This window comes from Xiphophorus hellerii, chromosome 20 (assembly GCF_003331165.1).
Source record: "Xiphophorus hellerii strain 12219 chromosome 20, Xiphophorus_hellerii-4.1, whole genome shotgun sequence".
NCBI classification, from domain to species: domain Eukaryota; kingdom Metazoa; phylum Chordata; class Actinopteri; order Cyprinodontiformes; family Poeciliidae; genus Xiphophorus; species Xiphophorus hellerii.
Genome location: NC_045691.1, coordinates 18,309,955 through 18,336,912, shown reverse-complemented (window position 1 = coordinate 18,336,912; position 26,958 = coordinate 18,309,955). Strand labels below are relative to the sequence as shown.

At 36.8% G+C, this 26,958-nt stretch overlaps 2 protein-coding genes across 3 annotated transcripts in view; both read left to right on the top strand.

Annotated features, from left to right (window-relative positions):
• grm2a (glutamate receptor, metabotropic 2a) overlaps positions 1 to 19,046 on the top strand; it is a 43,359-nt gene extending 24,313 nt beyond the window's left edge. The window contains exons 3-6 of the mRNA XM_032549178.1: positions 5,410 to 6,247; positions 10,507 to 11,570; positions 16,559 to 16,736; positions 17,769 to 19,046. Coding sequence (XP_032405069.1) covers positions 5,410 to 6,247; positions 10,507 to 11,570; positions 16,559 to 16,736; positions 17,769 to 17,842 — 2,154 coding nt within the window. The 3' untranslated portion in view covers positions 17,843 to 19,046. The remainder of the gene's footprint in view (positions 1 to 5,409; positions 6,248 to 10,506; positions 11,571 to 16,558; positions 16,737 to 17,768) is intronic.
• A 627-nt stretch (positions 19,047 to 19,673) lies between these two features.
• Positions 19,674 to 26,871, top strand: parp3 (poly (ADP-ribose) polymerase family, member 3). 2 transcript variants are annotated; one of them, XM_032549180.1, is made up of 11 exons: positions 19,674 to 20,080; positions 20,364 to 20,514; positions 20,634 to 20,759; positions 21,445 to 21,624; positions 21,732 to 21,861; positions 23,039 to 23,262; positions 23,345 to 23,500; positions 23,586 to 23,672; positions 23,750 to 23,927; positions 24,017 to 24,160; positions 25,844 to 26,871. In XM_032549180.1, the coding sequence occupies exons 2-11, from the start codon at positions 20,380 to 20,382 to the stop codon at positions 26,014 to 26,016; spliced, it is 1,533 nt and encodes a 510-aa protein (XP_032405071.1). In that variant the 5' UTR covers positions 19,674 to 20,080; positions 20,364 to 20,379; the 3' UTR covers positions 26,017 to 26,871. The 2 variants fall into 2 exon arrangements, with proteins under 2 accessions (XP_032405071.1, XP_032405070.1); XM_032549179.1 differs by having other exon boundaries at positions 19,920 to 20,080; positions 20,364 to 20,550.
• The last annotated feature ends 87 nt before the right edge of the window (positions 26,872 to 26,958 follow it).

The window sequence follows — 26,958 nt, the reverse complement described above, 5'->3', positions numbered from 1 at the left end:
GTAACAGTTCATTTTACAGCAGGACAACAATCCTAATCTTGAAACCACAGCTACAATGAAGTGTCTCAAATGAAAGCGTAAATATGAAATTTTTACTTCATGTGAAACCTAAATATTGGCCAAAAGATTCCTTAAAATAACAACTTCTAAATGTTCAAAAGATACTTATGACAGTACAAGTATCCAAGCCAACATATTAATTATTTTATACACTAACACAAGCAAAAAAGAAAATATTTTCCTACAGCCAAAGGTAAAAAAAACAACAACAAAAAACCCAGCATTTTTTTAAAACATAAAATCAAAGTACACAGACTGAGTAGAATTGGATCTTTTTATACTTTAATAAAGAGCAAAAAAATGTAACCACTCAGACATTGTTGGACATACATTCCTGCTGAAAAGCTCTCAACATCCTTACAATGGAGTGAATAATTTCTGAAAAATACCTTACTCTGAAAGTTACAGTTAATAAACTACTTAGAGTCAGTTGAGCTGCAGAGAGCTCTGCTGCTCATACTGAACAGCAACTCATCAAATGTACAGTTGAGCTCCATAAGCACCCCTCACTTACTTTAAAAAGACCATTCCATTATTAAATAAATGCTTTTTTACTTTTTGTTGCACTGCACTGTGTATTAAAAATAACATTTTGTTAAAATATATCAATCTTTATTAATAATCTTTACTAAGGATAATTAAAATCTAATTTATCTTTATTAAAAAGACCGATAACCTTTTTTGTCACACTGTCAGATTTAAAATAATACGTAATAGTCATAATAATTACAGATTTAATGTCAGACAGTGAGAAGAAAAAATGTTATATCCTTTTACACAGTGAATATAAATAGCCAGTTTCAAATCTTAAATAAGAAGAAAGTTCAAAGTTTAGATATATTGTTCCTTTAGAATGTAAAAAGAAATCTTTATAGAAAAAAACTCAACAGCAGTAGTACTTATTAAACTTTCTCCACTTCCTGTCACACTATTTCCTTCAACTACTCTGTAGGTCAAACCATTAAAATGAATCAGTAGTGGTGACTGTAGTATATGTGTATATGTGTAGTATATGTGACTGTGAGTAGGGAAGTTGTCTTCCGATGTTTTGAAGGTTGTAGGTTCAATTCCAGCTTTGTCCTGTCACATGTCAATGTTACCCTGGGAACAGCACTTGCCCACCATTCTCCGTGTATAAATATGTGTGTTCATAAGTGTGTATGGCTGTAGTGTAAAGGGGCTTTGAGCAGTCAGTATGACTGTAAAAATGCTTTGTAAGTTCAGCCCATTTACCGTTCTTCTTCAACATTTCTTTCAAGTTAAAGCTGAGTAAGGTATCTATCAACTCATTGGACAAATTTCATCCAATTTTAACCCCATAATCCATCTTTCATAAAAACAAATAAATAAATCCTCAAACTTTACTTCTGATCAGATCTGAGTAGGGATTCATTTTGATAATTATCAAAATCTTAATAGAAATCACATTTTTCTGAGACTGCCGTCCTCATCCTCTTTCTTTAACAGCAGTCTTGATCAATACTGTGTCTGTTTTTCAGCTTCAGTGCTGACAACGCTGGCAGCGTAAGTCAAGCTGCACTGAACAGAATGTTAAATGAGAGAAATATGACCTTTTTTCCCAGTGGTTTACGCTCTAAAGCACATAAGAACACAGCCACCGTTCTTCACACCTCCACACAATCCTTTTCTCTGTTAATGGAAACACTGACAGAAAACACCGCACACAAGGGACAGACAAACTCCTAGGAAACTGGTCAATCTTATCCAGCTTTTTGACTCATGCTGTTACTAAAATTCACCTCTGGTGATGTACATAATATACATTTATGACCTAAAAGTGAAACAAAACTGCCACAAATTACAAAACTTCTTCTGTTGTTGGACAACAACATCAAAACAAAGTTTTCAGATCTGATCTGACCTTTTTTCATTGTCTAATGATTCAAAGTTTTACCATTTTCCTAATTAAGCCTGTTTAACTATTAAAATTCCAGGACTGCCTGTTAATAGATCTATGTTTCCTTGGTTATTATTAATAATTGATGCCTTAAAACCACATTGTCTCGAACCCCAAGAGAAACTATTGTATACATTTCATAGTGTCACTAATGTGGTAGATATGAAAGGTCCAAATGAAGGTATGCAGATGCAAAACAGAAATAAAACAGTCTGATACCATCAGATACTGGTAACGACTGCAAATCCAAAATGGCATTCAATGAAGGTAGCTAAAGCTAAAAAAAACCCCAACTAACCAGGAGCAGTATAAAGCAGAGTCAGAGAACAGATGAACCAGAAACGAACGATAAAAACGAGTGAGATTATGCGAACAGAAAGTGGAGAAAGCTATTCAATGCAGATGCGATCAGGGGATTAAGAATAGCTGTGAAGGAGAGCAAACAGGCAGACTGAGGGAGGATTAATAATAACGGAAAAGGAAGCAGAATTCTACATAAGGAAACTGCAAACCCAGGGGAAAAGACCTGATGATAATCTGAGAGACATAAATCCAAATGCAAGAATAAACTAAGAAACGGAACCATATGCAGAGGCTCCAGTCCTCAGAGGAGTTATCACTGGTTCAGTTACTGACCATATACTGCATGTCTTCCCCTTCTCTCTTTACCCTTCTACCTGTCTAGCTTCTAACAAATGAATGACACTAAAGGCTTAAAAACATTAAGTACTTTAAATAAATGTCTGACTGTTGAAGAAATGTAATTTCTAAATTATATCAATCAAAAAATGCAGACAAAGTTTCCTAAATTATTCAGATTGATGTGTGCCTAACATGGCTACACTTATTTACGCCACCTTTCAAACCACAAATATGTGCAAATGTTTTTATAGGTAGCAACATTTCTTTATAGTAAGATGCTCCGTTGGTTCTCAATCTCATCTTACTGGATTTTTGTTTATTACTAAGCTGATGTTGTTCACAAGCTTAAAACTGCACCAGAGAAAAAGAAAAATCAGAAAATAAGAGCTTCATAAAGATGTGTAAGAAAAAAAAGACTTTAAAATAATTACACCGATAATTACAATCTTATTATCTAAAACTTAGGAACCAATCTCAGGGTAAAAATAATTGCTTTAAAAAAATCACCAGTACCTTTTAACAGCTGTAACATACATTTAACTGAAAATGTTGTTTTTGTTATACTGATCAGCATGTTTACAAATGTTTAGTAAGTGATCAATAACTTCATGTTTCCAATGGAAATACAGAAGAGAAAGACGGACATATCACCTTGCAGTGCTTCAAAATGGGAATGACAAGAGAGCATTTTAGTAAAGTGGATGTGTTTTTTTCTTCACAGGTTAGAAAACGGCTACAAGAAAGTAAAATCTGTGTCAAATTTCCACTGTTACAGAAAAAGTGTCAACAAGTTTCCATTACGTAACGTTTTTATGCACATCTGTATCAGGGCTGCCAATAATTGAGAAGGGTGCTTTCCGTCACATTACGCTGGGAGGTATTAATTTACTGTCATGGAAAAAACTCATTAGAAGCTGTAAGAACAGAAATTGGTTTTGTGAGTCTTCATAAAGGTTTGAGTAATCTGATAATGAACAAAGTAATCAGTGTTAATGTCACTTGCCACTTTTGATTACAGTCTGATTTCTTTGTGAAAGAGTGAGCATGCTGCCTCCAGACGCCGCTTCACAAGTTTAGAAAGGCTGTCAAAGTAGTTTAAGGAAAGACAATAACTGTCACACGTAAAAAGTAATTATTATGCTGTCTGTGCAGCCAGCCTTTCTCCAGCTGACCTAAAACGCTCAGGGGGGAAATAAACTTTTGAACTCATTTGAAATAATCAGTCATGTGTTTCACTGATCTGTCTAATAAACCTGACCTTAAAATACTTCATTGCAAAAATAATTAAATGTTGCAAATGTGTGTCGTCACTCTTTTCCCACACCACTGTCAACCCAAATTGCAGCTAAGCTGATGTGCTTTTGTAGCTAGCGTTGCTCCTCTTTGGTAATTGATACAGACTGAGCTGAGACTGCTCAATATTTTGTCGGTGTAAAGTTCAAAATAAGCTGAAAGGCATTCCAGAATCAGCTGAGTGACAGCGGCATTAACGAGTCAAGTCAACTCAAATTTATTTGTATAGCAGATTTCAGCAACAAGGCAGTTCAAAGTGCTTCACACAAAACCTACAGTTTTTCAAATCACTTGAAGATTATGTTTTCTGGTTTTTATTTTTTACATAACTGTAGATTAAAGTTGCAACTGTCAACATTTTTCCTGTCTTACTCATAATTATAGGCTAAAATTTAGTTGGTGAATCCACAACATAAATCTGAAATGCAAATACTCTTTGAATGTGAATTTCCTTCTGAACCCTTTTTGAAATAAGTCATTGGCATTCAAAATGTGTTCTTTAAAGTGCGCTTCTCGGAGAGTCGACTTTAGCTAAACCATAAGTTGGTGTTCTTTTGAATTTATGAGTCTGGCTCCCCTTAGGCATCCAAAAAAGTGCCTGAAGCAAAAACTAATCTTCAGTTTCTTCTCCGTCCCATACACTGTGTCACAACACTGACAAAAGCTCTCAAAAAAAGAAAAAGTTTCAGGATTCTTTGATAGATTGAATCCTTTTCAATCCCCTAAACTCTGTCCTCAACTGTAATCCTGGCCTCTGTCTTTTCTTCTTTCTAAAGCAAAGTAAAAATCTTGGAAATATATATATATATATATATATATATATATATATATATATATATTTACTGTTATACAGTATATATATATATACTGTTTATATATATTCTTTTGTATAACACCATGTGGCCACGCACCTTTTTGCAAGGTACATTTTATGGCATCTTTGTCAAACATTACTGGTCACAAAGGAGAAACTGAACAAACCATTGTAAAGGAGCTGAACTCTTGGTCAGCAGGGGGTGAGTTGCTCAAGGATCCAGCAGAGGAATAGTGAAGAAACAAATGTAGTGAAACTGATTTTCAACAGGGCAAAGGCATGCAGTCCTTACTCCTTATTATATATTTACAGATGGGCAACAACAAATTTCAGAAGTAATCACCATGTTCCTGAGCTATCATTACGCATCAATGTAAAATTATGTATACTGGTAATATTTTGTAAAAATATTCACTTTTCAGATTTTTTTTTGTGAAAACAAAAACTGAAAGACACATCATATTCACAAATATCCATCTCTATATGGATATTTGGGTGTTATCATATAAACTACCAATCAAATAAATTTGACTTTTGAGTTGTAGTAGCCTATGCAAAAATGTGGAGAAGGGCAATATCTTTACAAGGTGCTGTAGCATTGTTAATTAACAAGATTTATCTAAACTGTGCAAAGGTTGGTATAAACGTAATCATTGTTTAATGTGCTCTCTCTTTATTACAGGTTGCAAATCTCCTGCGACTTTTTCAAATCCCCCAAATCAGCTACGCTTCTACAAGTGCCAAGCTGAGTGACAAGACTCGCTATGACTACTTCGCTCGCACAGTGCCCCCCGACTTCTACCAGGCCAAGGCCATGGCAGAAATCCTGCGTTACTTTAACTGGACCTACGTATCGACTGTGGCCTCTGAAGGTGACTATGGTGAGACTGGTATCGACGCCTTTCAGCAGGAGGCGCGCGCTCGACAGATTTGCATTGCCACATCAGCCAAGGTGAGCCGATCGATGAGCCGCTGGAGTTATGAGAACGTCATCCGCTCCCTTCAGCAGAAGTCCAACGCCAAAGTGGTCATCTTGTTCACCCGCAGTGAAGATGCCCGGGAACTGCTGGTGGCAGCTAATCGGATGAACGTCACCTTCACCTGGGTGGCCAGTGATGGCTGGGGGTCGCAGGAGAGCGTGGTGAGAGGAAGTGAAGCTGTGGCAGATGGGGCGTTCACTATTGAACTGGCTTCTTATCAAATCCCCAACTTCAACCAATACTTCACTTCTCTGCATCCATATAACAACACCAGAAATCCCTGGTTCAGGGAATTTTGGGAAAACCAGTTCCAGTGCAGTCTCCATGATCTGGTTTGTGGAAAACACTCACTCCAGGAAGTTCCATTTCAGCCAGAATCTAAGATCATGTTTGTAGTGAATGCTGTGTACGCCATGGCTACTGCCTTGCACAACATGAGGCAGGCCTTGTGCCCAAACTACACCAAGGTGTGTGATGCTCTCAAACCAGGAAATGGACGCAAGTTTTACAGGGACTACATCTTGAAAGTCAAGTTTGATGGTAAGTACAATTTTTATTTAAACAATTAGTGTAAAAAATGCCCAAGACATTTTTATGCTCAGTTAGCATCAACATTGCATAGTGTTAAGAAATAATGATTATTTGGTGCTTAATACAGCTAATATACGACATGTGTAAAGGTATAGCCAACACTTTTATTTGGAACGGTTTTCTGTTGAGCATGTGGGAACTGGGAATGGCAGACAGGCAGGCAGGGCCCTTTTTTTTTTCCTCCCCCGCTGAAGACAGAGTAATAAATTTACATTCCGATAGGGGGCAAGAGACTTCTTGGCGCCTCTCCCCGTATCAGAAAGAGATGACCACGAAGTGGTCCGTCCTTTTACTTAGATAAAAACCAGACATCTGAGCTGTAATGAGGGGAGTTTCCAAGTTTCTTTGGGGGCCGAACAGGTCTCTGAGTGGTCGAACAACAGAACGCCTTCTTTGCATATATTAAAGTGAGGAAACACCCACTCAGCATAAAGTTAGATGTAGCGCTAAAATAGAGAGAGTTTTTTCCATCTTTTCTCCACGTGGGCGCCTTTGTCTGTCTTTGTGTTCGTTTGTCTCCCCTTGTGTGTCTTATTTTGTGATAAAATGTATATCTCTGTACCTCTGCAGCTTTGTTAACTGATACATGCGTGGCTTTGTATGAATTAAACTCTGTGATCTGTGACGTCAACACGCTTTGTTGTTGTTTCGTTTTAGCAGCACGCCGTCGCTGCACGTTGCCCACGGAGAACGTCATTCGCCAAGGACTCGGAAGAGAAAAGAGGAAAAAAAGAGCCAAACGTTTTATCCAAAGCTAGCATTAAACTACTTCTCTTTTTTAATATTAGCATTGTGACTTCTTCCTAATAGTGTCTTTGCCCCCTGTATGGGAATACACCTCAAAAGGGTTGTTATTGCCCATACAACCCTAATCTGTTGAGGTATCCTTTAAGTTATGATCTTTTAAATTGCAGTGGAGCTCCATGGACTGGACATGTTTATACCTCTATGAGTCTATAGCCCATTGCAATAGACTCCTAAAACTCTTTGTGAACCTTGTTGTTAGGTGTATTATTCTGCTGAAAGAAGCTAGAGTCATCTGAAAATGCTGTTTCCATGACTGGGTGTTCATTGTCTACAATATAGCTTAGGTAGGTATTATATGTCAAAGTGACATCCATGCAGATGACAGCACTCAACATTCTGTCTCCACCGCTTTACTCCTTCCTGTAAGTGATGCATATGCCTGAGGTTATCCAAATAATGTTACAGAAAACATGATTCATCAGAACAGACCACATTCTTACATTGCCCAAGGGTCCGATTCTGATGTTCACATGTCCAGTGTTGGTTCTTTTGGCAGTGGACAGCGATAAGAATGGGCACCCTGACAGCTGTGCAGCTATGTAGGCTCTTATGTAACAATCTGCAATTCACTGCCTATTCTTACACCTTTCTATTAGAACCAACTTTTACTTGCTTAACAGTTTGAACTGTAGAAGCTTTTCTATTAGATGGAGCTGGCCAGCCTCTGCTCCCGTTTCCCTGTCACTGGTTCACCACTCTTCCTTTCTCGGACCACTTTTGATGGACACTTAGATCTGCAGACTGGGAACACTCCACAAAAGTTCTGGAAATGCTCTGACACAATAGTTTGAGCCTTTATTTTTTGTTTATTTTTCTTGCTTCTACAGCAACTTCAAGGACAAAATGTTTCCTTGCAACATACCATCTTTGAAGCAACAGATACAATTCCTAAGAAACAGTTTGGGTTATTCACTTCACCTGTCAGTGGTCGTAATGTTATGCTGAATCAATGTGCAAAATTATTCTTCAACTTTTACATTTTTCTTTTGACCTGCTAGATTTCTTTGTCTTGTAAAGTGGTGCAAGGCAAAACTTCTCATGTCTTTAGAAGTCTTCCAGACAATTGTCAGAGATGTTTTTTGTTTGTTAGGCCACTTCGGTGTGACCCGTGAATCGTTCAGGCATAAAAATTCGCCAAACCCCAAAGAGTAAATGTGCTGTATCTCCATGTAGCAGAAAATCACAAAAAAGAACCAATGCAAAATTGGACATTTAGGCGATTTTTTATAGCAACCCGCCACAAAAATACAATTCTCTAGAAATTTTTTATACTGGAAACATAAAAAAAATGCCAAATAAAACTCAGTTTGACATAAGATAGTATTTTGGAACCAACAATTGAATTCTAAAATGTTATTTTCAGATAACAGATAATTAATTACCTGAAGGATGGTGCATTTTTAGGCCCTGTTGGGTTTTCTTTCCTGGTTTTAAAGAAATCAAGTTCATCCAAATAAGTCCAAAGAAAAACTGAAAGTTATTCCAAACATGTTTTCAAAGTACTATAAATTTTTTGAGTTTGGGTTTAATATCTGTTGTGTTTTGCAAAGTTTTGAGGAAGCTTAATTATGTTTAGTTATTCTAACATCTGGCTTACTCCTTTGTGTAATTAAGCCTCAATGTCGGACAATTTAATCTTTCCATATCCAATTTGCACATGCCAAATTAGATTAAAGCAGTTTATTAATTGCACCAATTTTATATGAAATATTGATTTAGTGGCAAGCGGATTATACATATTCCTCCACTGCTGCTGCAGATCAGTTTTGTAATAATTTAGTTAGAAAAGATAAAACAATTTCTCTCTATTCCCTAATGTCGTGGTGTTTGTTTATGCATCTGAACAGAAGCCTTCAATTGAACGTCTCAGACGCATAAAAAATCAGCACTTGTTTTCATATTTTTATAGACAAGCAAAAAAAACCAACTTGTAACTGCTTCTGCTTCGGCTCCTCCACACATTGAAAATGATAATCTTACCTATTCAAATGCTCTCACTTTTATGAGGGCTTTGGGTTATCCTTCGATTTATGGAAATACTGACATTTTCAGTGATGAAAAATAAAGGAGGGGGTAGGGTGCTCTTATCCAGCTGTGCTTTTCTGCTCTTCACATTTTCTAAAAAAAGAAGGAAAAAAAACATACCCAGAGGATTTGACTATCTAGAGGCTTTGAAGTGGATTAAAGCCCTTAAATTAGTCAGCCCCAAGTGGTATCACAGCACTCTAAGGAAAAAACAGGTGGACCACTAAGCTCTGTATATGTATTAAATTAAAAAACATAAGTGTGATGTAAACACGAGTTTACAAAAAATGACCATTGTGTGTCATCCTAGCAGCTATAACTATGCCTTAAATATTGCAAATATTAGTACTAAAATAGTGATTCCAGTTGTAACTTTACATTCATTCAAGATCTATCATTTGCAATAGTCACATGTCCATGTTTTCTACAGTTTGTCAAATTTGAAGGTATTCTCATGTCTTTCAGAAAAGTCTGTTAGACAAAAAAGTTTCAGGCATGCCATAAAGTCAAACTAAGTGTAGTTTTGCTGGACTTTTTGGCACGCTATGAGTCATAACTAGCTTAAATCAGCTCATGAATCATCTGCAATAGGTAAATCTGTAAACATACAATATGGTCTCTAATGTTTGCAGATGGTTTCAGCAGATGAAGAGATGTACCTTATGTCAAGTCAAGCATCTGGGCAAGGATGCAAAAGCACAGTCTCCATATTTATATAAAATGTGCTTATAGAATGAATGACGGAGTAATTGGAAAAGGGACTTGCTTAACACAAAAAAAAATCCACATTTTTTTCTCTTTATTTTTTTTAAAGGTTGAAACCCAACAAGAAAAAAAAAGAATAATCCTTTTTTTTCTTTTTTGCTAAAAGTTAGAAAACAGACAGAACTTTAGTGAGAAAATAAATTATGTGTTTGTGAAGAAAAAACTGAGCATAAACACATTTACTCTATCAATATTATCAAATATGATGTAACATGCTTCTAGCCAAGTCAGAGAAGATAAAAGAAAAATAAATCATATAGATAGGAAGCAGTTGTCAGTATAACTATTGTTTATATAAATAATAATGTTCTATATTTTAAAAGGTATTCAAAAACTGACAAAGAAACCTTGTGTGCTGTTGAATAGCAGTACTTTGACATATGTGAGAGCTCCTACAATATGTTCTGTCTCAGTAAGAAGCTATGCTACATTTAAATGATGACAAATTCTAATTAGAAATGGTACATGCTCTACAATGTGTCCTAAACCTCTTTAAATTAAGTATTCTTTGTGACTGACTCCTGGTTTGTGTTTGTTTTTGTGCTCTGCTTGTTATTCTTTGTGCAACAGCCTAACACGTTTTGTCCATCCTCTTTTCTGTTTCCTTTCAGCACCCTTTCGTCCCCCCGACACAGAGAATGTAGTTCGTTTTGATGCCTTTGGAGACAGCGTTGGGTGCTACAACATTTTCCACTACCATAAAGAGGGTGGGCGCTATGTCTACCGCAACGTTGGATACTGGGCACAGAACCTGACCTTAAACACCAACCTGATTCCCTGGTCTGGCCATGTTGTGCCCACATCCCAGTGTAGCGACCCCTGCAGGAAGAATGAGATAAAAAGCATGCAACCTGGGGACGTGTGCTGCTGGATATGTATCCCCTGCCAGCCGTACCAGTATCTTCAGGACGAGTTTACCTGTGCTGACTGTAGGTTCGGAGAGTGGCCTCTGGCCAATCTCACAGGCTGTTACGACTTACCTGAGGAGTACATTCGGTGGGAAGATGCCTGGGCCATTGGACCTGTCACTATTTCCTGTCTAGGAATGATGAGTACATTATTTGTCATTGGGCTCTTTCTTAAAAACAATGAGACACCTGTAGTAAAGGCCAGTGGACGTGAGCTCACCTATATTCTTCTGCTGGGAGTGCTGATGTGCTATAGCATGACATTCATCTACATTGCCAAGCCTTCCACAGTAGTATGCACGCTGCGCCGGTTAGGTTTAGGCACCTCATTTGCTGTATGCTACTCAGCGCTCCTTACCAAGACCAATCGCATTGCTCGGATTTTCAGTGGAGTGAAGGATGGTGCCCAGAGGCCTCGCTTTATCAGCCCAGCCTCCCAGGTTGCCATTTGTGGGGCTCTGATCTCCTGCCAGCTGGTGGTGGTGGTGGTGTGGATGTTGGTAGAGGCCCCAGGTGTGAGAAAGGAAATGAGCCCGGAGAAGAGAGACATAGTTACTCTTAAGTGTAACAGCAAAGACTCCAGCATGCTTCTGTCGCTCACCTACAACTGCATACTCATCATCCTCTGCACAGTCTACGCCTTCAAGACCCGAAAATGTCCGGAAAACTTCAACGAGGCCAAGTTCATTGGGTTTACCATGTACACCACCTGCATCATCTGGCTGGCCTTTCAACCCATTTTCTATGTCACTGCCAGCGACTACAGGGTAAGTTAAACTAGGTCATATGAGCATTCACATGGTCTCTTTCTTCTAAGATAACATATTTTTTGCATTGCATTCAGCAAGTGCTGTGGTTACCATTTAAATTATTTGTTCAGATGGTTTAGGGCTCTTAAAATCTGAGTGGAATACATCCTTGTAGATAATGACTTCCTCTGTGCTGGAAATTGTATTTTATATGCATCGGTGCAGTGCTTGCTTAAAGCCTGTCTGCTCAGAATGTCTTGACTGGGGATTGTGGTGAAGTGTGTTGAACTCAGAAACCCAGAAAGGAGAAAAACTAACAAGCAGGATACAAAACACACCAATTAGCCCCACAATAATACTCTTAATTAACAGGCTTCAAATTTCTAAACTATACAAAATCCTATTAAAACATGTATGCAATATTCTGTAAATGGAGGATATGTCAAACGCCCAAACAGCCTCTCCTGAAATAAATTCTATCAGATTAGAGCTCCACTTTGACTGAGCCATTATAATTCCAACTATTTAGAAAATAAAATATGCTGCTTAGTTGTGCCCCTTTAAATTTTAAAGATGACACTTCAAGCACAAAAACTCAACTCTGTGACATAAAATAAAAGTAGTAATGTTGGCTTTTTTAAAATTAAAATTCAAAGTTATGCACCACTTTAATTGTTTTTCAAAGAAAGATCCACTAACTTGGAGCAACCTTCTGTCAACTCTAAAATTTGTACTTTTTAGCTGACTTGAAAACCGCCTGAACTGAACTGACCCTCCATATTGTGCAACACTTTAGATGATCAAACAGTAAAACCACATGCATTCAGTAAAACCACTGAATGCATGTGTTTTACATAGGAAGATTGTTGGTGGCCTTCTACGAATAGTAAATGCCCTGTAGTTGTTTGGCCCTTTATCTAGTCCAAGAGACTCCAAAAAGCTTCACACTACATTCAGCCATTCACCCACACATTCACACACTAATGGTAATGTGATAGTTAATAGTCTTATCTGACAATAACAACAAAAAGGAAACCTGGCAACAGGTCATTAAAAAAGTGTTCCTGTACAAAATTTCAGTCTCCTGCACTACCTAATTTAGAAACATTATAATTAAAGAAAAAGTCAAGAGAGTTACCTATTGTAGGTATGGTATAAGCTGCTACCTTTAAGATTAACCTTACTTAAAATATTTTGACCTTTCCTTTATAATGTGCTGGTCCATACTAGAATGTTTTTGTTAATGAAAAAATTCTTAGCTTTCGAGTCGTATCTGACTCAGAAATCAAGGTTTAATTAGTGTTCAGATGTTTTTTTTAGACACACACACAAACAGATAAATTGATAAATACATAAGTGTGTTGCTGAATGGGCGATGGCTATCTGCAGGCATAGAGAGATAAACTGAATTGGTAGAAGTTCTGTCCTTAGTTGTGAGAGATTATCCCTCTGGGATCTCACCAGCACGCAATGAAAGAGAAACAGGAGAGAGAAAAAAGGGAAGGAGCCTCCTGACACATCTGCCTCTGCAGAAACACGAAAAAGGCAGGCAAGTCCATGAAGGCTAAATGGGAACTGAATGTCTCTGTATGTCCCTGTGTGTAGCTGTGTGGAATGGAGTGTGAAAGACTGGGGTGCTGAGTCCCAGCTGTGCTCCCTCTATCCTGGGACTTCAGGGATGCTCAGAGGAACCTTTCCTCTGGCCCCTTTAGCAACGTAATTCACAGCTTGAATGGACTCATTAGGTGGATGCAAAACTCCTCTTTGACTGATGAATAATTACTGAAGCAACTGAGTTGGCGGAGTGCCTCTAGTTTTTACAGGCAGTGACACGTTACCAGTTTTCTCCTGGTTTTACAACCCTACTCAGATTGTTGTCACACCCCAGTGGAAATCTTCAGCTCAATAACAAATACAGATTAGATTGCAGTCAGCCAAGAAATAGTAAACAATGCTAAATGCAATCTCCAGAGCCATGAATGGCACATTGATTGCTGTAAATCTGGTAAAATTGCCCCTTTAACACACTAATCATATCCAGAAACCTTCATGATATATGAGGGTTTTTTGCTATTATCTAAATGCCTGTTGGTACATGTCAAAGTGTCATTATATATGAATGTCTGTTTTATGATTTTGAGTTTTAATTGATCTATAATTAGTTTGTAGTTACTCATGGCTATAAATATAAATGACTCATAACTATAAATGTAAATTGTGGCTGATATATTAAACTTTAATTGTAAGCTTGATTTCGTCCTTGAAAGGCTTTGCTGTTGGAAACCTTGAGCAGAGAAGTGTAGTTACCAGCTGGGCAGAGTTTTCAAGAACAAGGTTGGTTGTTTATGAGTTGATGTCTCTTTGCTGGTTGAAGAACGAATCAAAAATAAATAATTTCTCTTATTAGCTGCTTGGTGCAACAAGGTCTCCAATTTCTCAAATTCTGCCTGTAGCAGATTGACAGGCCTGTGGCATGTTCTCTCCAAGACACTGTCAGCTCCTGTTTGCATTTAAGCTGTGACTCAGACAGACACAGAGAAAAGACATGGAAAAGAATCCATTAATATTTTCTTCCTCATCAATTGGTCCAAAGATTAATCAACCAAACACTTTGTATATTTATCTTGTTTAAGTTTTATCTTAACTTGCTCAATGTCAATCATTGATTTTTTTTTTTAAAGAACACTTTCCTACTTCATATGCAATTTGATTTTACAAGGATCCAAAGTGGGAAACCAACCAATAATTTAACAATTTGGGACAAATAAACCAACACCTTCCTCCACAGGTAGCCTTTTAGTCTAAAACAGCAGCATGTGTTTTGATTACAGTACAGACCAAAAGTTTGGACACAACTGTGTGTCCAAACTTTTGGTCTGTACTGTATGTTTCTAGAAAAGAGAAGGTAAAGTTGGCTCAGAGAGAGGTAACACAAAACCCCATTTCAGGCTGTTCTCTTGTCAGCTGTAGCATGATGGTTCACTAATTTCTGGTTAACAGTTAAACTGATTCACTTTGAATTAATTCCTCTTTTGTCCTCTCAAACTCACCCTTTAAAATAATCTTTGGTCGCTAATAAAACAGACCCTTTCTTTTAACTTCAGAGAGGAGAAGCTTTTTCTTTAGCTTGGGATACAACTGAATTTAGGAGTTGCATTTTTTTATTTTATAATGGGTGTAACATAAACTTGCTTCCTGACAAAAAAGAGAAGAATTACAGCAAGATCATAAACGACTATACATAAATAGTAATTGAAAATAATGCATAAAAGCTATGAACCTCAAGTTTTTTTTCTTAATCTCAACCTTTCTAAACAGTTTCATTGAGCAGCAGCAGCAGTAATAGTAATAGCAACAGTCAGAAGTTTAAATACAGTCTTCAGCAGCTTTTAATGCATTTGAACCATTCTTTTTCATTGTAGAGTGATGATACAACTTCAATTAACTTTAAAAGCAGCATGTTATCATGTTAAGCAGCTAATTATCTCTCATCCATTTAAGATGTAAATTATATATACAGGCCATTTACTGTACAGAAGCCTGGGCATTTAGGATGACTAAATGATGTAGGTTTGGCATCATTGTCTTGTTCAAAAACCCAACTTTATTCAAATTTCAATCCAAACTATCGCCCTCGAGCAAAGGGGGATTTAAAGTTTAGGAAAAACCGAGGAACCACCAAGGCTGAAGTTGATCATAAGCTGAACGATACTGGAACACCAGTGGTACTGCCATCAGTGAAGCAGGGTGCAGGAGAGAGTACAGATCGAGAGATCTGCTCAAACCTTTAAGCCAGAACTTAATGTGTGAAGCCAAGTACTTTCTAAATAAAGTTGATAGTCAAATAAAAAAAGGTTGAGCTGTAAATCTAGAGTGGTTAGGGTGAAACATTTGTGAAACATGGGGTTGGTAATGTCATACTGAGGGCTTGTTTTCCTGCTAGTGGTATCAGGGCATTGCACAAACAGGGTTGAGTAAATAGGAGATCTTCAAATGATTCAACTTGATCTTAATTTAACAGCCAAATGGTTGAAAGTTAAACTCTGTGACCCAACAGGATGATGAGCCCAAAGACACATCAAAACCAGCTTTGTAATGGATAATGCAGACCAACATCAAGTTTCCAGAAGGACCCTTGATTTAAATGTCCGACTGGCTCTTTATTCAGCTCCAGTACACAGCACTTTTAATCACAGGACACTGTGTGAAAAGTAAAGAGGCTCAATTAAAATCCAACATCAGTGCACTTCAATCCAATTCAACAATGTTCAACATCATCCATATAGATTAAAAATAGAAAACTTTCAGCATTTAACACATAGTATTTGTACTATTAACAATAACTACGCTTCTATAAATTAAGTAAAGAATTGCAATTATCCTACAAAATCATGTGATAAATCTAGGGAAGCTATTCTGTTTTAGATCTGTTCAAAACTGCTTTTGTTGACTTGCTGCTTCCCTGATATTATCCTCCTGGCAGAACAGTTGGTGCACAGCACTACACTTGGTGCTCACACCATTTTAATATCAGCATTAACATTCAGGGTGATAACAAACACCTGCTGTGGTTCTTGTGAAATAGCAATGCGCTTGCCACACACCGTATAATGCTGGGCTGTATCCTCTTATTAAGGCGGGAGGAAAAGGCTGTGAAGGGGTTGGAAATGATGGAGCAGACTGAGTGTAAGCAGCAGGGTGAGCAAGGTGAGGCAAAAATTACTGAGGGTTAAGTTGCTGGTTGACAAACAAATAAAACGTATAACTTGCAATGTATAATTAGGCGGCGTCACGGATGTCATCAGGTTTCTTTCTGAGTTTCACCTTTCTTTGACTCTAAAATTCAAAAGACGTGTTTACTCAAGGGTTTCCTAATGTGGGGCTTTTTTTCTTTTACTGCATTAAAGAAATGTTTGTTAGAAGCAAAAAATGTCTACAAAAATATTTACACTCCAAATTTTTGGTGTTTAGCAGGGAATCTTTTCTTCCCCTTTTTCATCCTGCAGGTGCAGATGACCACCATGTGCATCTCTATCAGTCTCAGTGGGTCTGTGGTGCTGGGCTGCCTCTTTGCTCCAAAAATCCACATCATCTTGTTTCAACCTCAGAAGAATGTCTGCAACGTCCGAGTGGCCACCACCCGCTATAGCATCAACACCGGTCCGACCTCCAGTTTTTCTCAAGGTATTGTCATAAAAGACTAAGTAATAATAGCATTTAATTATTCAGACCACTGGGTGTGAATAGATTTCAGAACTTCCTCTAAGTCATGAAGAAGTCAAGTCTTACGATGATAAAAAGATACATTTAAAACAAAGAGATGTTAAACGAGATGAGACAGCAGTCATAGTCTGGTCAAAAAACTGATAATCTGGTTATTATGCCAAGTGTTTGTTGTTTTTAAACCTGTCTTGCAAAAGTTGGTTCTAAATGACTAAAAGTGTATTTTTTAAATCCATTTCATTCCTTAAGATAATTGTCAGAACATAAATAAAGCACAAATAAAGCCAGAGGGACACTGATGAGATAATTATCTGGTTTTACATAATTTCAGAATATTAACTTGATATTAATGTTAATTATTGTGATACATTCCTCTGAATGTAAATTAATTGAGTTGCTAAACTTCCAGCTCATTTGGGAGACGAGTGATTTTCTTGATTGTTAATGTTGAAAAAGTGTTCAGACCCCTAGAAACTTTTCCTGTAGTGTCACATCACAATTAGAAGTTTCAATGTAGTTCTGTGGCATTTTCTGTGACAAACATACATAAAGTAGCATATAATTGTAAAAAGGAGGAAAAGAAAGAATACTTTTCAAAAATAAATAAATCAATACAAAACTGGAAAGTGTGCCAGGTATTCAGTCTGAATGTAGGCCAGAAATTTCAGGTTTGATCTCATCTGGTTAGACCACCTTTGTTTCCATGTTTGCTGTCTCCTGTGTGATTTTGGTCAACTTTACCAGATTAAGCAGATTCTTGCATTTGAGTCCACAGTAACACACCCAGAGCAACTCTGGGCCTTTTGGAAACTATTCTGGGTTTCTCAGATTAATGCTGGACTACCTGTTTAGCTGATTCAAAGCAAGTCAGCTTAGGCTGGTATCTAAATAAAAAAACTGAACACTAGAGGGATTTATCAAATGCTGCATACATTAGCTGAATAATTATTGTTCTGTAACAAAAATCGTAAATCTTTTTTCTTTGTTTTTCAGCGTCAGCCTCTAACGTTGTTCCAACAGTTTGTAACGGACGAGAGGTGGTGGACTCCACAACGTCCTCCTTGTGAAGATCAAGGTTTATTTATACATATTTTTTTGTAAACAGAGTAATATAATCCCTAGTCCTGAATCAGGTGTCTCAGATACAGACAGGGTCACGCAGGCGACCATCCTGACTTTGTTGTCCTCAGAGTGCTGTGAGTACAAATGTCCCAATTATGTCATTTTGTTCTTTGACTCGTAGCAGTTTTGGAGATGCCAATAAAGGAAATTATAGCTCTTGTTTTTTGGAGATTCTACTTGCAACAATGGAGTAAATTATAGTAAATCTGTTCAATGTAATATATTCAAGACGTTTTTAATGTAGAATATAGTGGACCAGTTTGTGCTTTTCTTGTAATTTATGTAAATAAAATGTGTTTTTTATAAATAGTAAAATTTGTTTGTTTCTGCTTGTGATTTCTGTACATGGTATAATGAGGTGCATTCCAGAAAAATAACTGTTTGATGGAAAATCTGCACAATAAGCTCAACAATGCTAAATCTATGGTTTGTGTTCAATGCTTTACAACTTTCTATGACAAAATAAGTTTGACTTGTCAACCCTATATTGGTCACTTTGAGTGATGATGGTTGAAAGAGTTCTTTGAAAAGAAGTTGGAAGGAGAGGAAAGTCAAACCTTGAGCATCGCATTTAAGTTACACTTTTAACAGTTTGATTATTCAAAAATTTTTATTTTTGCTATGCAGAAACACCATTTGTAATACGACATCAAAATCCAACAAAGCCATCCAGAAACACCTCAGTAGTTAGTGGCAATGGGCTGAAGAGACTGATGCTGTAGAAAACACAGCCAGCCCAGATATGTTGCTTCACACTGCCATCTTGTGTTATGATCTTTTTATTGAAAATCAGGAAACAGACTATAACAATATGGTTTTCCTACAAAATTATTTAAAAACTTTGCATAATGGAGAAATTACAATATCATTTAAAATAGTTGTTTTCATATCCAAGAGAAAATATTTTCTTAATTTGCAAGTCTTATCCTCTAATGGTACATACACATAAGTAGTGATTTAGTGATATTGAAACTAGATGTGAACAATAGTTGAAACTACCATTTTCACATTGTCTGACTTTAATCAGACTAAACGTTTTCTGTTTTAGATTAGTTAGGATTATTAAAATAATTAAATATTTGATTAAAGCCAGAATAATGGTACAAATAATTTTTAATTACTTTCATTAAAGTCAAAAGTTTACTTTAAACCAACACCTCAAACAACATGGTTCCTTTGTGATATCATAAAGAAAAATTTATAAATCAGCCAAACTATCTGGAATCTATTTCAAAATGAAATACAGGTTTCAATTTCCAGGTGCCTGAATTTGTTGTTTTCATCTCACAAACAAATATAAACAGAAAGCTTGGGACTGTACAGACATTCACCATTCATGAAGGAGACAGATTCACAATCTGTTGAAATTAAAATTGGCCATTATGACTATAATGAACAAATGGGGAAGCTAGAGGGCGTTACAACACAATCCAAGCTGTGAGGTATGGAATAGCAGCATCATGCTGTGAGAAGTAGGGATATGTGCTAATGAAATGTATAAAGCATCATCAGGAAATATTACATGTAAATATTGCAAATATATAATAAAATAATCAGATTCTAATTGTGTTTGCATATTTTTATAATGCAAACAATTCTGCAAACAGAAGTCTTTGAACTTCCTCCTCTTGAAAATAAAATGCATGTGCTGTTCAATTTCTTTCCCCCAGTTATGTTAATCAGTCTCTTGAAAGACTTTTACAGCTATCTTATTATGTCTATATTATTCAAAGAATTAAGGGCAGAAATAAATTTAGTTTGAACAATGAAGAAAAATTAACAGATTGAAACACTGTTAGCTCTATGGAAGCACAACATGAAAGAAAAAAAAAATGAGTTAAATAATTTAAACTTCTTTACGAGTCATTATGAAGTCACCATTTGGAGTAATTTTGCATTTGATTTTGAGAACCTGAAATCAGAATTTTGTGTTTTGTATTGTGTCATAAACTTTTAGAAATTAAAATTAAGTTTCCATCCTACATTCAGGAAAGTCACCTCTTAGAAGCGGTTCAAAGCTTGACCGCCAGGTGGCGACCGCGGTTGAAGCTGACTCCAACAGGAGAAAGATGAGAGAAGTAAAGTCCCTCCTCTTCCTTTAGTGATCTTCCGCAGGGAGTATTCGCCGACTTCACATTTATCATATTACAATATTAACACCGGTTAATATTGTTTTTTAAGAGGTAGGTTCCTTTTCTGAAATAGATTCAGGTCTTTTTATGATCATTCGTGTTAGACTGTGGAAGCTGCAGTTGTTAAAAACTCGTTAAAACTAATGTTTTATCTTGCTATTGACGTCTTATTGCAGTTGTCGAATGGTCAATAACAAGGACAGCACAAATAATATGTAAATAGCTTGAAAAATAAGCCTGTCAGCTTTGATGTCCAGCGAAGGGGCGAGTCGAGGCATGTTGTTGCTTGTCCTGGCATCATGTCCAGTAATAAGCCTTGTGAGTTTTTATGCAGGTTTTGGAGCTTGAATATGGCCCCTAAGAGAAAAGCCGCTAAAGCTGTCAAAGCAGGTGGGAAAAAGGTGAAAGATGAACCCAAGGATGCCTTCACTTCTACAAAAGAGGCGCTTCTGGCTGCAGGATCACAGGTCAAAGCCAAAAGGAAGGTGGATGAGCACTGTGAACTTTTTTCATCCGGAGAGGTAGAGAAATGGCACTAACTGTCCATTTATTTTATCCATGAATAACATGTAACTGTGGAAAGTCTTATATGTCGTCTCCACAGATTCACGAGGACTACGACTGCATGCTCAACCAAACAAACATAGGAAACAACAACAACAAGTTTTATGTCATCCAAGTTATTAAAACAGGCAACTCATACTACTCATGGAACAGATGGGGACGAGTGGTAGGTTACATACACCATCATTCAATTAATTCCAGCCATGTTTATTTACAAAAAGCCAATTTACAACTGGTGTCATCGAGGCATTTTACTATCGGATCAAATTCATATGCATTCTACATATGATTACCTTAGCGGAGAACGCTCCTAATGAGCAATGTGGCGAGAGTGGAAGGGAATGTCTCCCTTATAACAAGAAGTTGACATGAGGACATGAAACCTAACATTCAGATTCTTACCAATTTATTTAGTAGGAACAATGTACATTAATTAATATTTATGTAAATGTGCCATAATTATTTTTTCATCTATTGTCCCTGAGGAATAGACGTTATTCTTTATTATGGCTATTCATTGCATTTTTCCTCGGCTGTAAAATACAGCTTGCCTCTGCAGTGGCTGATGATGGCATTTGAACTAGGTGGCAACCTAGCATTTGAGCTATGTTAGAGAAACAAAAACTCCCTGAGCAGTGGGCAACATGACAATTGGAAAAGTCAATTTAATATTGACATTTTGACAGGTTGCCAGGCTTACAATACTCAATATGTAGAAATTAGCATAGTCATCTGTTTTTCTGTCTAGTTACTGGAACTTGTTTATTTGGGTTTGATGTAACATCCAGATTCACCATCTGAAACACTACTAATGATTATTACTTTCAACATTTTTCTGAATCTGACCTCAGGGGGAAGTGGGACAATCTAAACTGACTCAATTTGCTAGACCAGAGTCAGCCTCGAAGGACTTTGAGAGGAAGTTTAAGGACAAGACAAAGAACAACTGGAGTGACCGGATGAACTTTGTCTCTCATCCTGGGAAGTACACACTGATTGAGGTGGACGGAGAGCAGGATGCTGAGGTCAAGGTATTGCAACAGTTTATTTCTGAACAACAGGAAGCTTTGAGTAACTTGCTGTTAATATTTTGTTTATATCCTTAGATATATTTTTAGATGTACTTTTTGCTTCACAGGTGGACACTGTTGATGGAAAAGTCTCAAAGAATTTCCTCCCATGCACTCTTGATGGCGCAACACAGAATCTTATTAAGCTCATTTTCAGCAACGACATGTTCAAGGAGGCAATGAAATGCATGAATTTAGGTGGGTGTGTCTCACTTAACCAAACATTTTAAACTAACTGTTTTCTATAACTTTGGGTAGATTAAAACACTGCTTAAACACTGTTATACTACATAGCTTGATTCAGCTTGTGGTGAAAGTTTTGCTTCAAAGTGTAGACAAGATCTACATGATCAGGTTGCAACATGCAAATGATTAACCATTGCTAGAAATAAAGGTTGACCTTGGCTTCCTCTTATCTTTGCATATTAAAATGTAGGTCTAATAATTTTGTTTTGTACTCTTTTCAGAATAGTTTTATTTTTTTGTGGGCATATGTTCGCATACAAAACAGTATAAAAGTGTGACTCCTTCAAATCATTCCTCCTTAACATGGAGGGTGTTTTCAGGGCCTTGGTGATAGCTCATGGTGGAAGAATGAAGTACTCTTCCCATCATTCCAGATGGAAGTTGAGAATTCCCAAACTTTTTTTAAACAAGCATAAACGTTGGAAGATAAAATTGTGGTTGTTTACAATTGTGATGGCAACATACTTGGTTCCTGGTTCCTATTGAAACCCAACCCTAATGAAAGCCTCTTGCTTGTCTTCATCAGAAAATTTAAAGATGAACTTGCCAAATGCCAGTCTGACCTTATGCACACATTCACTAATTTGTCTTGGCACCCATGTCTGCTGTTCTCTCTTCTCTTGTTGCAATTAAAGATCCCTTCAAAAAGTTGACCTGAATTCAAAGTGTAGCTATATACAAGCTGTAAAAACAATTTGTAAAACAAGATGGCATTCCTTGGATGGACACATATCACTTAACTAGGGAAACCCAAGGAGTTCATTTGTGGAAAAAAAAAATCCAGACTTTTCCAATAGTTAAGTTAGCCAATTCAATTAATTAATGAAAGCGCTTTACTCTTGTGCCCTAGTCAGTAATGTCTGATTGTTGTTTTTTTTATGAACACTAGCTCTGGACTCAACTCCTTAGTGCAGGGTGATTTTTGTTTTTCTTTCACACTGAACTAAGTTTGCAACAAGCCAGCATTGTTCAAACAGTCTTTGAGATCTTACATCCTGTAAAGTGGTCTCCAGAGTGCAGGGTGTTTTAGAAAGGTAAATTACAATATTTACCACACCAATTTGCAAATAAAGTTATAAAAACTACTGATTTGACCAGTGGGGTGTGTACATGGTTTTTATTTTTACAGACATCAAGAAGATGCCTTTGGGGAAACTCAGTAAGGGTCAAATAGCAAAAGGCTTTGAAGTTTTGGAGGAGATTGAAGCTGCTATGAGCCAAAAAGGCGGAAGAGGTCGCCTTGAAGAACTCTCATCAAAGTTCTTCACCGCAATTCCTCACAACTTTGGCAGAAACAGACCGCCAGCCATTGACACCAAAGAGATTGTTGAACAGAAGAAAGAGATGCTTATGGTAAGATTTTCATTTAGTGTGATTTATTGTCATTTTATAAAGTTCTGTCAGCTCCAATGTCCGTTTCAATGTTGTTGTTAAGGTGCTGGCAGACATTGAGCTGGCCCAGACTCTGAAGTCAGAAACAGAGAAGGCTCAGGATGAGATGGTGGAGACGGTTCCTCATCCTATTGATCAAGACTACATGTCTCTGAAATGCGAGCTCTCCTTGCTGGCCAAAAATACAGAAATGTATAAGGTACTGTGTCCTAAATTACAATTGACTGCAAAAATAATTGTCATGTTCCAATTACTAAAGTATTTCATGCTTTTTGCTTTTGAAGATCATCGAGAAATACATGAAGTCAACTACATGTACCTATAGTAAGCCAAAGATACTCAATGTTTGGGAAGTGGACCGAGAGAATGAGGTGAGGGACTTCTGCCAGTTTTGCACTTGTAGTGAAGAAGTCCAGAAGTCTTTCATCCAACACATTATAACTTTCAGGGAGAACGCTTCAGTGAGAATGATAGTCTAGAGAACCGTCGCCTGCTGTGGCACGGGACAAACATAGCGGTGGTGGCAGCTATCCTGAAGAGTGGTCTCAGGATCATGCCCCATTCAGGGGGCCGTGTTGGCAGCGGGATCTATTTTGCCTCTGAAAACGTAAAATCTATAGGTTATGGTAAGAAATCTCCTAAGAAAACTATTCCTTTGAGTTCTTTTGAAATCATAGTATTATATTTAATTGAAATATATTTCACTCATTGCTAGTGCGTCCCTCAAACAACACTGGAGTGATGTTTCTGAGTGAGGTAGCTCTTGGCAAGGAGTTCACCATTACCAGAGATGACTGTACCTTGAAGAAGGCTCCTGCCGGTTATCACAGTGTGGTAGCACGAGGCCTTCTGGAACCAGGTAAAATGCTTTGGTACAGCAACGTACTACAAATTTACAAATTACCTTGCTCTTAAGGCCTCTTAGTGTTGAAATTATGCTTTTAATCTTTGGCATACGAAAGATCTTCTTGCTCTTATTCCAATATTCACAAAACAACACGGCAGCAGAATTGATGGCTTCTTTAAGTTAAATTAATAAATCAAGAATTTGTCAGTCATTAATAAAGTTGATCAGTCTCACCTGTTTATTTTAAAAATAAAAAAACATCAGATGTTTATCATCTCCTTATTGGGTTTGCTCTTGTTGGATAATTTAAATAATGAATGAAGAGATTTTGTATAGTTATCAAATATAAGCATTTATTTGCAGTCAAATTAATTACACATAAACAAGGATCATATAATTTTTTTATCTATGAGCTACTCCATACATGTGAATGACCATTCAAAACTATAATAATTACATTGAATAAATGTCTTAACCTTTTTTTCAATAAATGCAATTCTATTTTGGATTAAAAAAAGGTTTTTCTTTAACAAACTCTAAGAAAAAATAAACAGAAATGTAAAGTATATTTTGCACAAAAACAAATATGCAATCAAACATGATGGGGCTGAACAGACCTGGTGTCGACTGGGTTTACATAGCATTTTAATCTGGGAGGTTTTGTCTCATTCAGCACTCATCTTCCTGTTCTTACGACAGAAAAACAGAATCAAGCCTAATCAGCCAATCAGAGATTTAATTTAGCAACATGTGACCATGAATTGGTTGATAGCCAAACAAATGTTGAATTATTTTTTGTTATTCAAATGTATTCTCAGGGTAAGTAACTACATGTAATCATCTAAGGAATAAAAAGGGAGACATCTATTTTAGTTACACAGAATCATTATTTAAAGTTACAACTTTAACCTTTTCATGCATAGTGGTCACTACAGTGGACAGCTATCTAAAAGCCATTTTCTTGTGCTTCTTGTGGATTTTTATGTTATAAATGCACACAGACCACTGAAGTGGACACTAATGCATCATAAAATACACAAACAACTACTGGCCATAAGATGCAAATGCAAGAAATTATTTTTGTTAAAGCCAATATGGCCGACAGACAAAAAAGCATGCCAATCGACCCTGTCCCTCCTTCTACTGTAGACGACTCTTGCAGCTAAAAATAATTTTGTGACATCAGATAACCCCTAAAGAACAATACTACTGATGTATTTTTCAAATAACAACTTTGTATTTGGAGAAAATCGATCACCTAAAAAGAAAAATAAAATAAAAAAATTATTTACCAATTTTTTTCCTACCTTTTTCTTTGCCTTAAGAAAATAAAAAAAAATTGGAAAAAAATCCTGACACAAAGGTTCACATAATTCATGCATGAAAGGGTTAAAAAATAATTGGCCAAGTTCAAAAACTTTCCTGACTGCAAAAGTGTCCATTGTAGGAATATTTTATATTTAAGGGACTCCTCTGCATTTATCATGAGGCATTGAAACAACCTATTGATCATCTAAAGGGTCATAAACACATCCAGCATCCAGACAGTCAGGAATGCACTGTGTGATAATACATTTTTACTTAATGATTGCTTTTTCTAAATAATAAAAAAGCAGTGGAAGATCAAATTTGAGTTTTCTTTCTGCACTCCAGTGCTTAAGAGGGCTGATGTTGTTCTGTCTGTTTTGTTTGCAGACCCGTCTCAGGACACCGTCATCACTCTTGAGGGCAAGAAGGTTACTGTTCCTCAGGGAAAAGCCATCGAACAGCCCCAATACGCCAACAGCAGCTTTAGCAACAGTGAATACCTGATCTACAAAGAGAGCCAGTGTCGCCTTCGCTACCTGCTTGAGATAGAAATGCGTTAACAGTTTCAGTATAAAAAAGAAACGAGGCTGTGCAGGTCATCAGAGCATAGCTAATCCCACCGTGTTGCATAAGCGCCTCTTTCTGTTTGTGCCTTATAATTGCATGAATGACCCATAGAATGTACTTTGGCTTTGCACATTATTAGTAAATGATGATAATCTTACTGATAGTAATAATATATTATTCTATACTGCATATAAGGTGTTTGTTTTAATGCGTTGGTAATTTTGAGTTGACTATGCTTACATGTTGAAAGGGTTTATTGGCACTCTAGGGGTTTTGAAGGATATACCCCAACTTAACACAAGAAGGTACGTGCTTAGCCTTTGGAAAATTATTATTTTGCTGCGAAAGCAGAGTAGATGGAAGTATGTGCAATATTTGCCTTGCTGTTAGTCATAGGGTTAACTGACAGAGAGGATAAAAAAATAATGAAGCTTTTGTTTGGAACATTTTCTTTGAGATTGCAAAAGGGGTTGACTAAATGGTCTCTAAAAATATACACTTTAGTTATTAAAAGTCATTTCCAGTATGAATTTTCACCTCCATATTTCAAATAACAAAAGTATAGCAGGATCAGGATCAAAGGAATTTGATCCTGATCCTTTGTGTTTATAGAAGTGGGAAGCTTATCCTGTGGTTTATAATGACGAACTGTTTCTTAAACCAGTGAAGACTGTTGAGGTACTCAAAAGTGATGTCATATGCAAATTGCTAACATCTTCATGTAGTTGTGGTTTTAGACTGTCAAAATGCTGCAACCTGCTGACCAACAAACTGTTTATTTTGCACTGACAAACTCTTTGAAGGGGTTCAATAAACTAAAATACAGAACTCGCCTGCATTTAAGCATACCATGTCATAATTGTATTTTTGTGTACATTACTGCTCACAAAAAGCACATCATATCTTTGTTTTCTCAAGGAAACTTCCACTTTGTT